Source organism: Mustela nigripes, chromosome 3 (assembly GCF_022355385.1).
Source record: "Mustela nigripes isolate SB6536 chromosome 3, MUSNIG.SB6536, whole genome shotgun sequence".
Classification (NCBI taxonomy): Eukaryota; Metazoa; Chordata; class Mammalia; order Carnivora; family Mustelidae; genus Mustela; species Mustela nigripes.
This window is the reverse complement of record NC_081559.1, coordinates 113,665,744-113,683,841: the sequence shown is the minus strand read 5'-3', so window position 1 is coordinate 113,683,841 and position 18,098 is coordinate 113,665,744. Positions and strand designations below refer to the sequence as shown.

At 39.2% G+C, this 18,098-nt stretch overlaps 1 protein-coding gene across 6 annotated transcripts in view; it reads right to left on the bottom strand.

The window, feature by feature from the left end:
* The window catches only part of WDR33 (WD repeat domain 33), a 122,314-nt gene that overhangs the window by 71,143 nt on the left and 33,073 nt on the right, over positions 1-18,098 (bottom strand). For all 6 annotated transcript variants that reach the window (XM_059394533.1, XM_059394534.1, XM_059394535.1 and 3 more), the window contains exons 2-3: positions 2,531-2,757; positions 559-627 (exon numbers count right to left, since the gene is read on the bottom strand). In XM_059394533.1, coding sequence (XP_059250516.1) covers positions 559-627; positions 2,531-2,734 — 273 coding nt within the window. In that variant the 5' untranslated portion in view covers positions 2,735-2,757. The remainder of the gene's footprint in view (positions 1-558; positions 628-2,530; positions 2,758-18,098) is intronic.

Sequence of the window (18,098 nt, the reverse complement as noted above, 5' to 3'; positions counted from 1 at the left end):
CGGGCGCCTGGGTGGCTCTGTGGGTTAAGCCGCTGCCTTCGGCTCAGGTCATGATCTCAGGATCCTGGGATCGAGTCCCGCATCGGGCTCTCTGCTCGGCAGGGAGCCTGCTTCCTTCTCTCTCTCTCTGCCTGCCTCTCAGTGTACTTGTAATTTCTCTCTGTCAAATAAATAAATAAACTCTTTAAAAAAAACAAAAAAAGAATGTTTTGTTTTAATTATAAAAATGTATAAAGAGAGGTGCCTGGGTGGCTCAGTGGGTTAAAGCCTCTGCCTTTGGTTCGGGTCATGGTCTCAGGGTCCTGGGATCAAGCCCCACATTGGGCTCTCTGCTCATCAGGGAGCCTGCTTCCCCCCCAACCCCATCTGCCTCTCTGCCTACTTGTGATCTCTGTCTGTCAAATAAATAAATAAAATCTTTTAAAAAAAAAATAAAGAAAGAAACATTCACGTCTGCATTTGAGATCACACAGTATTACATTCAAATATGCAAGCAAAGACGTTTACATTCAAATGTCCAAGCAACCTTAAGCTAGTATAACATATCTTAATACTTACATCATTATAATAACCTGCATCAGGCTGAATTGCCCGCATATCTCTCTGGTCTCTTTGCCATATTCTATTCTGTTTAAAAATAAACAAATTAATTAATGTGGTCCAATTATACTCTGTTTGGAAACTAAAGTAAATATTAATAAAATGTAAGCTACTATCAAATGGGGAGAAAACAGGATTAAAACTTTTTCATTATGTTCTAAAACAAAGGTAACAGTGGGTATCTTAAAAAGACCATATCCTACTGACATTACTTAGAATTTCCCTCTTTACTCACCTTATCCCCAACCAATCACCCAAGATACTGCTGACCCCAGCACACTCTCACTGACCATGCTTTAATAAAAAGAAAAAGGATAAGAGAGAGGCACACGTCTCCCAATTCCTTCAAAATCCTCAGCACATGGGCTCTTGGGTGGCTCAGTCGTTAAGCGTCTGACTTTGGCTCAGGTCACGATCCCAGAATTCTGGGATTGAGCCCCACATGGGGCTCCCTACTCAGCAGGAAGCCTGCCTCTCTCTCTCCCACTCCCCCTGCTTGTGTTCCCTCTCGTGCTGTGTCTCTCTCTGTCAAATCAAGAAATAAAAACTCGGGACGCCTGGGTGGCTCAGTTGGTTAAGCAGCTGCCTTCGGCTCAGGTCATGACCCCAGCATCCTGGGATCGAGTCCCACATCGGGCTCCTTGCTCCGCAGGGAGCCTGCTTCTCCCTCTGACTCTGCCTTCCACTCTGTCTGCCTGTGCTCACTCTCACTCTCTTTCTCTCTTACAAATAAATAAATAAAATCTTTAAAAAAAAAAAAAAAAGAAAAGAAATAAAAACTCAAAGGAAAAAAAATTAAATAAAAAGTCCTCAGTACAAAACAATTCCTGGTATCCTACCTTTGGTTTTCTTAATTCCTCTCAACCTCTCCTAGATTAGTTTTCCACCAGAATTACCTGGAAAAACCTAAGTTTGTCTTCATCTCTGAATATTTTTCTCTTGCAAGCAACATACTAATTATCCAATATGCAAACAGGTCTTTAACAACAGTATCAGGTAAGAAAAAGCAAACAAATTTTCTTCATAGCAGGCCAGAGCAGATCAAAACCTGATTAAAGTAATAGCGTTAGTAATGAAAGCAAATTGCAGAGGCTAATTCCTAGGTGAAGACAAGTAAATAAAGAACTCAAAAGGGAGAAATATCAAGCAGAGATTTAGAGAGATGTCTATTTGGCCTTTAGCTGCCATGTCAGGGTTGCTCTCACCCTAAAATGCTTGAATGTCAAAGACGTGGAGCCCTTTTCTCTGACAGAGTGATCCACCACTGGGGGCTTGGAAAATCAGTTTTCCCTCAGCCAGTGTCTTGGACACACAAAACTGCTATTCTGAACATTTGTTCTCATAGAAACAGTCCTATGTTAGTAGTCTCTTAACACTTCAAATATCCTGTGAGTTTAACAAGTGTTTTAAGGCTGGCCTTAGGATTAAAGGACCATTTTCTGAGATCTGCTGTGAACTTTGTTCTAAAAGTTTAAACTATGGAATGCCTGGGTGGCTCAGCTGGTAAAGCTTCTGCCTTTGCTCAGGTCATGATCCCAGGGTCCTGGGATCAAGTCCCATTTCCAGCTCCTTGCTCCATGGGGAGCCTTTTCCCTCTTGCCTGGTAGCCCCCTGCTTGTGGCTCTTGTGCTTTCATGCGTGCGCTCACTCACACTTGCGCGCACGCGCTCTCTCTCTCTTTCTGACAAATAAATGTTTTTAAAAGATAAAAGTTTAAACTGTAAATCAGAGCTTAAATTTTATAATTTTTGAGAAGATGATTCATACATGCAGAAAGTAAACAAAGTACTAGTGACTGGCCTCATCTGAAATTCCACTTCACCCCACAAATTCAAGAAACACAGTTATACTTATTATCCTGCATTCTAAAAACTTTCTTCTTCTGAAAAAGCCGCAGTCTGGTCATCAGAAGCACATTAACGGGACTTACCTCCAAATACTTAATTACAGACGGATTATAGTCTATGGTTTTTCGGTTTACTGCTTTCCTCATCCGTTTTCCATCAAAGGTGAGCTGTTGCATTGCTTGCTGCTGCGCAAAATCAGGTCGCTTATAAAATAGTTGTCGAGGTGCTTGGTGTTGGAACCTTGGCATATGGAAAAAACGAGGAGGAGAACCAATTTCTGTAGCCATGGTGATGTATTCGTTCTAGGAGGCTAGAGTAAGGAAAACGTACTTTCACTACAAGTATCAGCACTGCAACATTACTTGAAAATATTCTAAAATGAACATTTTTTATACTTCTCTTCCATTTTCTAGTAAATATCATTTCCAGCTTTTAGTATAATTTCCAGCTATTATTTTTTTAAGATTTTATTTATTTGTCAGAGAGAGAGAGAGAGCACAGAAGCAGAGTGAGAAACAGGCAGAAGAAGCAAGCTCCCTGCCGAGCAAGGAGCCTGATGCGGGACAGGACCCCAGGACACCAGGATCCTGACCTGAGCCAACACTTAACCAACAGAGCCACCCAGGCATCCCAAACTATTAGATTTAATGGTAGAGACCAGTTAGACATTTGATAAAGACCAATTCACAAAGTAAGTGCTAATGAGATTTTTGTAAAATTCAGCCTGGTAGAGGGAAAAAACACAATTTATAACAACATGGGGTGAATATGCTATGTACTCTGTGTGTTGAGGGGGTAGGGCAGAATCACTGAAACCTCTTCACATTTTTTAAATGAAGTTTTCCTTAGATGTTTAATGGTAAAACTAATTTTATTTTTAGATCCCATTTCATTTATGCAAGAGTTGCTACAAAATTTTTAAATCTGACTTTTCTGTCCTTTAATTTAACTTTCCTAGGTATTCCTAAATTTTCCTAGGGCAGAAAAAGGAATAAACTATCCTACTTCATATGAATGCTAGAAGTATGTATATCCAGGGGTGCCTGGGTGGTATAATCAGTTAAGCATCCCACCCTTTATTTTGGCTCAGGTCATATATCTCAGGGTCACGAGATGGAGCCCATGCATCTGGCTCTCTGCTCAGCAGAGTCCACTTGAGACTGTCTCCCTCCCTCTGCCCCCTCTCCCACTGACACTCCAGCTTTCCAAACAAAATCTTTAAAAAGAAGAAAAATATTTTTAAGTATATAGATATAATTTCAGGATCAAATTACCAGAGAACCATATTTCTCAGTATCTGTATTTATATATTTATACAGGCAACATTAAGCTACCATCTTAACAGAAAAAATATCAAAAGCTTATGATTTTCAACTCTAATTAAATTTATATTCCAATAACACAAAAATGCATGACAGAAAACCACATTTTTTTAAAAGATTTTATTTGTTTATACTTCTCTTAACAGAGAGAGACCCAGTGAGAGAGGAAACACAAGCAGGAAATGGGAGAGGGAGAAGCAGGCTTCCTGCTGAGCAGGAGCCCGATTTGGGGCTTGATCCCAGAACTCTGGGATCATGACCTGACCCAAAGGCAGATGCTTAACTACTGAGCCACCCAGGTGCCCCTAAAAACACATTTTTAAGCACATTTTAAAAGTCAGACGATGGGGCACCTGGGTGGCTCAGTTGTTAAGCCATTTGCCTTCGACTCAGGTCATGATCCCAGGGTCTTGGCATGGAGCCCTACATTGAGCTCCCTGCTCAGTGGGGAGCCTGCTCCTTCCCTTCCCTCTCCCTTTCTCCCTCTGCCAAATAAACAAAATCTTTGAAAAATAAAAAATAAAATAAATAAAAATAAAAATCAGATGATAAAAAGCACATAAAAGGTGTTTGTTAAAAGCTATTTCCACAATTATTTTTGTTTTGACAGCAGGAGAGATTGTACTCTGCATTATTTTTCTATAATCTTTTATTTGTCTTTCCTCATTCAAGACACTAAATAAGGACCTGAACAAAATTTATTATTTCCTTTGATGAATATATTCTTAGTACTACTACTACTACATTCATCGTGTCACTTTAGTCTCTCCTGAAACCATTGGGGGCGGGGGGATGACAGGAGAAATAAATAAACAACAAAATTAAGTCGGGTGATAAAATATACATTTAATACATATTATTTCCACTACTCTGGAACAACCCCAGAAGGTTTCTCATAAATGTTAATTTATAATGAGATAAGCATTCTTTCTTTCTTTTAGGGCTATGTGTGAATTAAATTAGAATATACAAACTGCACTCAGGATTTGCCTCATAATGTTGGTGAAGAATAATAAATAAGGTGTCTGTTTACTCAGCTATCCCATGAATCCAACTAAGTTTCAGCATCCAAATTTCAACAAATGGCTTCAATTCAGATGTCTAGGCCAGTAATTCCAAAAGGATGCAGCTTTGGGGCTCCTGGTGGGCTCAGTCAAAGAACGTCCGACTCTTGATCTCAGGGTCATGTGTTAGAGCCCCATGGTTGGGTGTACAAATTACTTAAATAAAATTTTTAGGGGCGCCTGGGTGGCTCAGAGGGTTAAGCCTCTGCCTTCGGCTCAGGTCATCATCTCAGGGTCCTGGGATCGAGCCCTGCATTGGCTCTTTGCTCAGCGGGGAGCCTGCTTCCCCCTCTCTCTCTGCCTGCCACTCTGCCTACTTGTGATCTCTGTCCAATAAATAAACAAAATCTTCAAAAAAAAAATTTTAATAAAAATTTTAAAAATAAATAAACACAGCTTTGAAAAGTATATCCTAAAATTATTTTTTTCCCTTTACAACCATCAAATTTCCAACTTTATTAGAATAAAATCATCCTAGTAATCTACTTTCTAACATTACTGATATCAAATAAGAATTAAGTTTTTTTACTTAAGTATGAATGATAAACAATGTTACAAAAATAACATTTTAGGGGTTAGTCAGTAGAGTATCTGACTCATGATCTCAGGGTCTTGAGTTCAAGGCCCACGTTGGGCATGGAGCCTACTTAAAAAACAAAAAACAAAAACAAAACAAAACAAAAAAACCCACATAGTTACACGTAACAAAAGAGGCTTAAAAATTATTCAGCCAGGGACACCTAGGTGGCTCAGTCAGTTAAGTGTCTGACTTCAGCTCAGGTCATGATTCCCACAGTCCTGGGATCAAGTCCCACATCAGGCTCCTTGCTCAGTGGGGAGCCTGCTTCTCCCTCTCCTTCCCACTCAGGATCTCTCTTGATATCTCTGTCTCTCATATTCAAATAAATAAAATCTTAAAAAAAAAAAATTTATTCAGCAAAAAAAAAAAAAAAAAAGGAATATAACATTGATACATGCTACGACATGGATAAATCTTAAATACATAATGTTAAGGGGACACCTGTGTGGCTCACGCAGTTTAGTGTCCACTCTTGGTTTCAACTCAGAGTTGTGAGACTGAGCCCTCCATCGGGCTCCATGCTCAGCAGGGAGTGAGCCTGAGATTTTCTCCCTCTCCCTCTGCCCCCTCCGTCTCCCCTTCTCTCTAAAGTAAGTAGATAAAATCTTTTTTTTTAAAAAAAATAACTGCTTAAATACATTATATTAAGTGAAAAAAGCCAGATATGGGGTGCCTGGGTGGCTCAGTTATGTGTGTGCTTTGGCTCAGGTCATGATCCTGCAATCCAGCCCTACACTGGGCAGCAAGGAGCCTGCTTCTCCCGCTCCCTCTGCTGCTTCACCTGCTTGTGTTCTCTCCCTCTCAAAATAAATAAATAAAATCGTTAAAATAGATAAATAAAAATAAAATGGTTAAAACAGAGAATTTTATGTTATGTGACTTTTATCTCCATTAAAAAATGGGGGGTTTAATCCACTGGAAAAAATTTTAGATGGTGAGGTAGTTGAAATATTAACGAAGTTGACGGTGCTGAAGATGGATGATAGGTACATGGACACAAAGCATTAACCAAGAGCCAAATCCAGGATTCACCTTCTAAGGAGGAAAATAAAAAATATAAAGTCAAATATAAAACAAAGTCAAATATAAAACAATCACTATGCTATTATTAACACTGTTGAATAATTCACATGTTAAAGCTAAAAAAATATATTACTCCTTCACTTAAGACCTTATAGAGGATGGGAAAAGATACCTTTCCATTTATAAATTTTTATTCTAAAAAAAAAAGAAGAAGAAGAAGAACTTTTAACTTTTCATGAATGGTCAAGTACTACTTGTGTTCTAAAAATAAAGGTCCAGCATGAAGAAAAAGAGAGGGAGAAAAATTACAATTATATTTTACATCAAGACCCAGCCTTAAAATAAAATAAAAGCAAACCTCCTCACAATACAATGACCAGTCTTCACATTAAACCTTACTCACTTCAGCTTCACTTCCTATAAATCACTGTCACTTAACAAAGTCAAAACAAAGCCTCTTTTTACCTAAGATTTTTTTTTATTTATTTGTCAGAGACACAGCAAGAGAGGAAACACAAGCAGAGGGAGTAGGAGAGAGGGAAGCAGGCTTCCTGCCGAGGAGAGAGCCCAATGTGGGACTTGATCCCAGGACCCTGGGACTATGACCGGGCTGAAAGGAGACACAACTGAGCTCACCCAGCCACCCCCAAAACAGAGCCTCTTAGTAGCTGTGATGGACTGAACTGTGTCCCCTCACAAATTCATATGTTGAAGTCCTAACCTCCAAAATCTCAGAATATGACTGTATTTGGAGACAGAGCCCTAATCCATATGACTAGTGTGCTTGTAAGAGGAGATTAGATAGGACACACACACACACAGAGAGAAGGAAAGCCGAATGAAAACACGGGGAGAAAAGAGCCATCTACATGTCAAGGAGAAAGGCCTCAGAAGTAAACAACCCTGCTCAAATCTTAATCTTGGGCCTCAAACTTCCCAATCTGTGAAAGAACACATTTTTGTTGTTTAAGCCACCAAGATTATACTTTGTTATGACAGCCCTAGCAGACAAATACAATGGCAGTCAGAGCAAAATGCCTGGCTCTCCTGGCTCACCAGTATGGACTGCTGAAAGATGCTAGCAATAATAAAACAGCTTTCTCTAACAGAGAGAGCAGAAAACTCCACACATGAGATTGAAAAATAAGTGATCCAGACAGAACCTTCACTCGAGTCATTAAAACTATCCTTTAGGCTTCGCTCAGGACAACATTTCAAGGAAATCTTTCTTTACATACATATATATACATATGCAGTGCTTCCTTTGGCAGCACATGTACATTTATATACATATATATATAACCAAATGCAGAAAAATAAGAGCTTGGGGTGCCTGTGTGGCTCAGTGCTTAAACATCTGCCTTTGGCTCAAGTCATGATCCCAGAGTCCTGGGACTGAGCCACATGTTGGGGGTCTCTGCTCTGCAGGAAGTCTGCTTCTCCCTCTCCCTGTGCTGTTTCTCTCTCTGTCAAATAAATAAATAAAAATCTTTAAAACATACACACACACACACACAAAGGTTAAGACTTAAACTGGAAATTATATAGAAAAATTAATTTGGGTAATAAGCAGGCACCACCAAAATCACTGAGGTAGTTACTAACCATGAGTACAAACACACTCAGAAATTCTGAAATACATGAAAAATCCCTGTGGCATGAGGAAGCATAATGAGAAACACAATTCAGTTCAATAACTTATTAGCATCAACTACTTGATAACCAACTACTTGACAGGCAATAAAGATGGACACACACACAAAGTCTGCTCTCAAAAGACTGACAGTGTATAAGATCAGAAGAACTCAAAAAGAAAGTAATGTAAGAATCCACTACTACACTGAGAATCTACTATACCTGTTTACCAGGACAGATCTACCATAGGCAACAGGAATATAACAGGATGCTTACAGCACAAGCCACTCTCATGTTAAAATTTGGGGTGGGCTAGGGGTAAATAATAGGAAAAGACATGGTAAAAAGAAAAATAAATTAGGGGCACCTCTGCCTTCGGCTCAGGTCATCATCTCAGGGTCCTGGGATCGAGCCCCACATCGGGCTCTCTGCTCAGCAGGGAGCCTGCTTCCCCCTCTCTCTCTCTGCCTGCCTCTCTGCCTACTTGTGATCTCACTCTCCGTCAAATAAATAAGTAAAAATCTTTAAAAAAAAAAAAAAAAAAAGAGGAAAAGAAAGGAAACAAGTAATGCTCTGTCATTCACTCAGCATACCAGGGTCAGCATAATCATTTCCCCAACCAAACATTTGGTTGTGGGTCAACCAAATCATCCACATAGTAACAACCATAATCATCCATAACCAAATCATCCACACATCCAATCAACCATAATCACCCACAACCAAACATTTCTGACTCCGTTTGGAAAATTTCACCATCACAGCTGATATCCAACTAAAACACAGGGGAAAAACAGATAGACAGATATAGATATAGATAGATAGATATTTTTTATATATATTTTTTAAACAGAAAATAACCTTGCTAAAACTAATTCCACAAGTTCAATCCAAAATGGATTTACTAAATGTTTCATATAATTGAATAAAAGAATAAATGAAAGGATCTTTTTAAAATTTATTTATTTTTGAGAGAGAACACACTCTAGAGCATGACTGGGAGAAGGGGCAGAGGGAGATAAGAGAATCTCATGCAGAGTCCATACTAAGTGCAGAGCCTAATGCCAGGCTCGACCTCACGACCCTAAGATCATGACCTGAGCCAAAACCAAGTCATATGCTTAACCGACTAAGCCATCCAGGAGCCCCAAAGATCTTTAAATTACTGTTCAAGAGGGTAGAACTGAGGCTCTGAATTAAAAAACACACACACACACACACACACACACACAACTTGGGGCACCTGGTTGGCTCAGTCAGTCATGAGTTCAAGCTCCACGTTGTGTATAGAGTTTACTTAAAAGGGGGGGGGGGCCTCCATGACCTGGTGTCACGAACTGGCTTAAAGCAGTTTTCTTTAAAGTAGAAGTCACATCGTATTGGTGATTCCTGAAATCAACTTGGCTAACAAACAACAGTACCTTAATAATAAAAAAAAATTTTTTTTAATAGAACACCTAATACTGAACCGTACGTTTTATAAGAGCTGTTTTTGTGAAACTTCTGTTTCAGCTGTACACGTGTGTATACGGAGTCATAAGTAAAAAAAAGTATCTTCTTCCTGTGGATTTCCTATCTATGCAACTTCCTCTTATGATCACTGAATTTCTGCTACCACTGTTGTATTCATAGCCAAAGAAATTCCTATGTGGCAAATGCCCTATGTGGTAGTATTTATGGCACCAGGATCTGGTCCAATTATCAAATAAAATAACTCTTACCATATCAACCACTAATCAGAGTTTCTGATTACCACAAGAAAGCTTGTTTTCCCAAATGGAGATGAAATAATTCTAACCAAGAACAAATTATTGATGCATTAAATAGCTAGGATAGCAAGTAAAATTACTGTACAACTTTAAAAAATAACAGAAGGTTCTGGGGCGCCTGGGTGGCTCATGGGGTTAAAGCCTCTGCCTTCGGCTCAGGTCATGATCCCAGGGTCCTGGGATGGAGCCCAGCATTGGGCTCTCTGCTCAGCAGGGAGCCTGCTTCCCTTCCGCTCTCTTTGCCTATCTCTCTGCCTACTTGTGATCTCTGTCAAATAAATAAATAAAATCTTTTTAAAAAAAAAATAATAGAAGGTTTTAAGATCCCCATTCTCATTAATGCAAACCTAGACTCCATTGTCAGAAAACCAGCCTGGAAATCTCTATTTTAAAATAATCTATCTCCAGACCAGTAAGTAGGTCCTGTGATGAATAATCTACCCTAAAAGAGATCTGATATATATAATCTGTCACGGAACTTTGAGGGGACCTACACGAGTGGTAACCAAGACCGGTAACAAAAATGATCACCGTCTCTTTTTCTTCACTGCCCAATCATTAATAAATACGAATCCTGAACAAATCAGGAGCAGTACTGAGACCATTCAGTTTTTTAAAGAATAAACAAGAAGATAACTGTTAAAATAGTTTTTAAAATAAGTTCACATGATTCATGGGACAACTAACTGGGTGGCTCAATCGGTTGAATGTTTGCCTTCTGCTCAGGTCATGATTCCAGGGTTCTAGGACAGAGTCCAACATCCGCCTCCTTGCTCAGTGAGAAGACTGCTTCTCCCTCCACCAATCCCTCTCCTTGCTTATGCATGTGTACACTCTCTCTCTCTCTCTCTGACAAATAAATAGATAAAATCTCTTAAAAATAAATTAATTAAAAATAAAAGTTCAAGTGATTCTGTACCTTGACTCTGGTACTAGATACACAAACCTATCCAAAAGATCATATGCTGTATACTTTCATTTATGTGACATTCTTGAAATAACAAGATGACAAAAATGGAAAACAGATCAGTGATTGCCAGGAGTTAGGAATGGGGAAGGGGTGTGACTATAAAAGGGGAACTACTGCAGTGACGAACTGTATCCTGACCATGGTGGTAGATACACAAATATATACACACAATGAAATTGCAGAGAACTCACACACAAGAGTACAAATAAAACTTAGGAAATCTCTGTAAAAACTGGAGATTAACACCATGTCCATATTCAATTTGTGAAACTGTACTACAGTTTCCAAAATTACCACCACTGGCACAAACTAGGTAAGGTATACAGATCATTCTGTGTTATTTCTCACAAATGCACTGAATATATATATATATAAATTATCTCAATAAAAAATAAATTTAGGGGCACCTGCATGGCTCAATGGGTTAAGCCTCTGCCTTCGGCTCAGGTCATGATCTCAGGGTCCTAGGATCGAGCCCCGCATCGGGCTCTCTGTTCAGCGGGGAGCCTGCTTCCTCCTCTCTCCCTCTCTCTCTCTCTCTCTCTGCCTGCCTCTCTGCCTACTTGTGATCTCTATCAAATAAATAAATAAAATCTTAAAAAAAAAAAAAGCAGCTTCCATTGCATATTTAAGCTGTAGTTACTGAAACATTTTAATGGATACTGCACTGGGCCAGTTTGATGCATATTACTTGATACTGTACCTGTGCTTTTAGATGTAGTTTTCTGTGTCCAAAGTTAAAAACTAACTTTTACATATAATCCATATATGACCACAATTCTCGCCACTCAGCTTAGTTAGAAAGTAACAATTCAATATTTCAAAAGTATGATTCTGGGATAAAGAAACCTATACCATCAACTGTTTTCAATGAAGATAAAGTCAGTGATTAGTGAATGTGGTTTTTATCCCTGTCCTTAGCATAAAAAGCGAGAGCTTTTTCATTTTTACACTGTTTTTAAAAATGGATTATATTAACTTAGCAAGTATTTAACCAATAAAAACTGGACAAACTAATTCTAACTGGAATACTGAATTTATCTTTGCAAAAATAAACAAAAACAATACAGCATTTTCTGATAAAGTGACCTCTTAAATTAGGAATAAGGAATTCAAAGATTGAATTATGATCTGAAGCTACCCTTCCCAAAGCCAGGCTTAAGGCTCTCATCTTCATTCTAATTTAATTGTGTGGGATATAAATTAGGCAGCAGAGATTTTTAAAAGCTCCCAAATGATATTAAAGTGCAGCAAAAATTTGAAAACCACGAGACATCCAAGTAACTTGGACAGTTCACTTCTTAAACAGTTTCCTTAGAACAGCAAGGTCCTAAACTTTTTATTTCAGGACACATTTTTTTTTTTTTAAGATTACTTTTTAAAGATTTATTTATTTATTTATGAGAGAGAGGGCGGGGGAGAGAGGAAGGGAGAGAGAGCATGAGAGGGGACAGATCAGAGGGAGAAACAGACTCTCCACTGAATAGGGAGCCCAATGTGGCACCCGATCCTGGGACTCCAGGATCATGACCTGAGTCGAAGGCAGTTCCTTAATCAACTGAGCCACCCAGGTGCCCAGGACACCTTTACTTTTAAAAATTGAGCATTCTGGGGTGTCTGGGTGGCCCAGTCATTAACTGTCTGCCTTTGGCTAAGGTCATGATCTCAGGGTCCTGGGACTGAGTCCTATGTGGGGCTCCCTGCTCAGCAGGGAGACTGCTTCTTCCTCTGCCTGCCACTCCCCCTTCTTATGTTAGACTACATCTAAAAGCATCTACATCTTATGTTAGACTACATCTAAAACTACATCTAAAAGCGCCCTCCCCTCTCTCTCTTAGACAAATAAGATCTTGAAAAAAATAAATTTGAGGATTCCCCTAAATTTTTTATTGTGATATTTACAGATACTTGCCATTTAGAAATTAAAACAGAAAACTTCAAAATATTTAACATATATTTAAAATAATGATAAACCCTCCTTTCACAATGATGACGCCAAAGACAAAGAAGAAAGCCCCTGCCTCTCCCAAAGCGAAAGCCAAAGCCAAAGCAAAGGCTTTGAAGGCCAAGAAAGCTGTGCTGAAAGGCATCCAGTCACAGAAAGAAATCTGCACATCACCTACATTCTGACATCCCAAGATACTACATCTCCAAAGGCATCCCACATATTCTTCAAACAGCATCCCTGGGAGAAACAAGCTTAACCCCTATGCCATCATTAAGTTCCCCCTGACCACTGAGTCACCCATGAAGAAAACTGAAGACAACACACTTGTGTTCACTGTACATGTTAAGACCAACAAGCATCACGCTGTGAAGAAACTCTGACACTGATGTGGCCAAGGTCAACACCCTTAACAGACCCAATGGAGAGAAAGCATGTTGGACTGGCTCCTGACTATAATGCTTTAGACGTTGCCAACAAAACTGGGATCATAAAGAAGGAAAGAAAAAAATAAACAAAACAAAACACTGGGTGCCTGGGTGGCTCAGTGGGTTAAAGCTCTGCCTTCAGCTCAGATCGTGATCCCAGAGTCCTGGGATCTAGCCCTGTATCATGCTACACTGGAGCCTGCTTTCCCCTCTCTCTCTCTGCCTGCCTCTCTGCCTACTTGTGATCTCTGTCAAATAAATAAAATCTTTAAAAAAAAATTGGGATCATCTAAACAGATCCAGCTGGCTAAATCTAAATATACATTTTTTTCACTGTAAAAAAGAAAAAAGAAAAAACCCATTATAATAACTACTTCCCCTTCCCCCAAAACAGCTAGTAAAGAGTGACACTTATTTTTTACATTTTTTTCAAATCTCTTTAATGTCTAGCTTAATTTAAATGAAAACGGCTAGATTCTCATGTTAGCTGCATTCAACCTACTGCAGTGTGTTATTTGGGTTGAAGTATATGAAAAATATATGGACCCCCACAGATATATATTTAGAAAAAATATAATAGCTTTCTCAGAAAGTTGTGCATATTCTTTAATATTCCAACAAAATTTGACAATGTGGCATCTACACATTAATAAGGAGCATCAGGGTGACTCAGTCAGTAAATCACCTGCAATAGCTCAAGTCATGATCCCAGGATCCTGGATCAGCAGGGTGCCTGCTTCTCATCCCCCACCCCCGGCTCGTGCTCTCTTGCTCTCTCAAATAAATAAACAAAATCTTTAAAATATAAAAATAAATCACATCAACAAGCTTTTAGTACTCTGCTACATTAAAGTGCCTTTGTTTATTTTGCACTTTAGAACTTTTAACTATGCATGATTTTACATCATGCACTGATCATTTAGAAAACATTGGCTTCACAGAATTATATATATCATCTAACTCACATTTCTTATAAAACAAAATAATCATTTTTATTAAAATCACCACTGGTCTTCGACTAACATCTTCTTTCACTAAGATACAAGTGTTTGTTAAAGTATGTGTGGAAGCATATGGGAACAGCCATACACTTAAACTCGCTGAACCAGAGTCTGTATTCTTTTTTTTTTTAAGATTTTATTTATTTATTTGAGAGAGAGGTGAGAGAGCATGAGCCAGGTGAGGGGCAAAGGAAGAGGGAGAAGCAGACCCTGCGGAGAAGGGAGCCCGATGTGAGGCTCAATCCCAGGATCCTGATCATGACCTGAGCCAAAGGCAGCAGCTTAACCGACTGAGCCACCCAGGAACCCCAAAACCAGAGTTTGTATTAACCACTATTCAAGTAACTTCTTTCATCAATACTACATGTGTTTGTATACTTATGTGTAGAGACATACGAGAACAGCAGTACGCTTAACTCATCTGAACTACACTGTTTTTTGGTTTTTTTAAGGACTTTATTTATTTATTTGAGAGAGAGAGAACAGGAGAAGCAGACTCCCTGCCCAACAGGGAGCTCGATGTGGAACTCGATCCTGAGACTCCAGGATCATGACCTGAGCCGAAGGCAGTTGCTCAACCAACTGAGCTGAAGGCAGTTGCTCAACCACCCAGGTGCCCCTGAACTACACTGTTTTTAATGCATCCTTCAACTAACATCTTTTATATGGCACCAGTTTATAAACATATGTGAAAGCCCTATGCTTAACTCACTGAAACTACACTGTGCATAAACCATCTTTGAAACTACACTGCATATAGAGAGTCTTTTTTTTTTTTTAAGATTTTATTTATTTATTTGACAGAGAGAGACATTGCAAGAGAGGGAACACAAAGCAGTTGGACTAGGAGAGGGAAAGCAGGCCTCCCGCTGAGCAGAGAGCCGGTGCGGCATCATGACCCAAGCCAAAGGCAGACGCTTTAATGAGCCACCCAGGTGCCCCTAAAGTATCTTTCAAGTAATATTTTCATTTATTAAAATATAAGTGTAGGGGCACCTGGATGGCTCAGTTGTTAAGTGTCTGCCTACGGCTCAGGTCATAATCCCAGGATCCTGGGATCGAGCCCCACACCGGGCTCCTTGTTCTGCGTGAGGCCTGCTTCTCCCTCTCCAACTCCCCCTGATCATGTTCCCTCTCTCGGTGTGTCTCTCTCAAATAAATAAATAAATTTTTAAAATAATAGATAAATAAGTAAGTGTATGTAAACTTACATGCAGAAACATGTGAGAACAGCCATATCCTTATCTCACTGAACCTATACTGTGTGAAAACCTTTCAAGCAACATCTTCTTTCATTAAGACACAAGCGTTGGTAGACAGATATGCAGAAGCATGTGAAAAACAGATCTGTCCTTAAAAAAATAATTTAAAAAAGAACTATTAATTACTGGGAAACTCAATCTCACAAGGCAGATACAAGTGTTCACAACTTTTATCTTTACAAATCGATTTTTATCACTAACAAATGCTGACAACTGTTTCCCTTGAAGCACAGTCTACCTACATTCCCCTTCAAGAAAAATACCTGCCATGTACTCATTTGAAAGCCATGGCTTATCATTCTTTTCTTTTCAATTCATTTAATATATTGTAATGGACTTTTTTTTTTTTTTAAGCAGTATTCAGGTTGGCTTTATTCACCTGGCAGTACTTATCTGAAGTCCTACCATGTCTTTTCCAACTCATTTATTTTTTTAGCACTAATATCCCATTGTCTGCATGTACCACTTTGCTTACCATTGAAGGATGTCTTGGTTGCTTCTAAATTTTGGCAGTTATAAATAAATAAAGCTCCAATAAATATTCATATGCAAGTTTCTATATAGTCATATTTTCAATTCACCTGGGTAAATACAAAGGAGGACTGCTGGATCCTCTGATAACAGAGTACACTTAGTTTTGTAAGAAAATGAAAAACTATCCAAATTGACTACACCATATTGCCTTCCCACCAGTAATGAATGAGAGTTCTTGTTGCTTCATACCCTTACCAGCATTTACTATTATCAGTGTTTTGGATTTGAGACATTGCAATACGTGTATAGTGTTGCAATCAATCAGTTCCCTGATGATATGTGATGCTAGGCATCTTTCCATATGCTTGACACCTGTGTATTTTCTTTAAGTGAGGTGTCTGTTTAGATATTTTGCCCTTTTTTTTTTTTTAAATATAAGCTCCGCACCCAACATGGGACTCATCTCATGACCCCAAGATCAAGAGCCACATGTTTGAGGCACCTTAGGTGGCACAGTTGGTTAAGCGTCCAACACTTGGTTTTTGCTCAGGGTCTTAAGATCGAGCCCTGCATCAGCTTCATGCTCAGTATGGAATCTGCTTAGGATTCTCTCTGCCCCACCCCTCCTGCCTGCTGGCTCTCTTACTCTCTTAAATAAAGTAAGTAAATCTTAAAAAAAAAAAAAGGAAAAAATAGGGAGGCATCTGTGAGGTAAGCGTCTGCCTTTACCTCAAGTCATGATCCCAGAGTCCTGGGATCGAGCCCTGCATCGGGCTTCTTACTCTGTAGAGAGCCAGCTTCTCCCTCTCCCTCTGACTGTTGCTTCCCCTGCTCGTGCTCTCTCTGTCAAATGAATACCTTAAGAGAGAGAGAGACCCACATGCTCTACCAACTGAGCAGCCCAAGTTGTTCATTTTCTCAGGTTTTAAGAGGTTTTTGTTTTGTTTTGTTTTTAAGATTTTACTTATTTATTTGAGAGAGACTGCACAAGCAGAGGGAGCAGCAGAAGGGGATGGAGAAGCAAGCTCCCTGCCAAGCAAGGAGCCCCACTCAGGACTCCATCCCAGGACTCTGGGATCATGACCTGAGCCAAAAGCAGACGCTTAACCAACTAAGCCAACCAGGTACCCTGTTTTAAGAGTTCTTCGTATATTTTGGACAACAATCCTTTATCAGATAAATCTTCTGTAAGTATTATCTCCCAGTTTTTGGCCTATCTTCTCATACTCTTGATTAACTTATTTTTAAAATTACATTCACCAAAAAGTAAATTTTAGAACTTAGAACTTGGAACATTTCCAGGTTTTGACAAATGCACAGAATCATAAAATAACCAAAATCAAAATGCAGCACCCTGTTACCAATTTTCTACTACTACTCCTAGTCCCTGGCAACCATTTTGTTTGTTTCCCATAACTATAGTTTATGTCTTTGTAGAATGTCATATAAAGAGAATCACACACTGTGACCCTTTTAAGTTTGGCATTTTTCATTTAGCATAATAATTATGAGATTCACCAATGTTGTTTCAAGTACCAGTAATTCCTTTTTTACGGTTTGTTTTTCCATTCACCAATTGAGGGACACTTGAATTGTCCACGGTGCTTGGCCATTTGAACAAAATTACTACTGACAGTCATGTGTAGTTGTTTTTTTTTTTTTAAAGATTTTATTTATTCGACAGAGAGAGATCACAAGTAGGCAGAGAGGAAGGCAGAGAGAGAGGAGGAAGCAGACTCCCTGCTGAGCAGAGAGCCCAATGCGGGACTCGATCCCAGGACCCTGAGATGATGACCTGAGCCGAAGGCAGCGGCTTAACCCACTGAGCCACCCAGGCGCCCCAGTCATGTGTAGTTTTATGTAAATGTTAAGTGTTCATTTTTCTTGGGTAAATATTTAGGATTGAAAGTGTGGGGTCGCGTAACTTTATATTTATACTTTACGGGAAACTGCGAAAAGATTTCCCAAAATGCCTATACCATCTTACATTCCCACTAGCAACTTCGAAAGTTCCAGTTGCTCTACGTCCTCATTAATACTTGTCAACTAGGCAGAGAAGAGTTGTTTGTTTTCTTAGTCACCCTAACAGATATATAGTAGTATCTCATTGTGGGTTTGGTTTTTTTTTTTTAAGATTTTATTTATTTATTTGACAGAGATCACAGACAGGCAAAGACA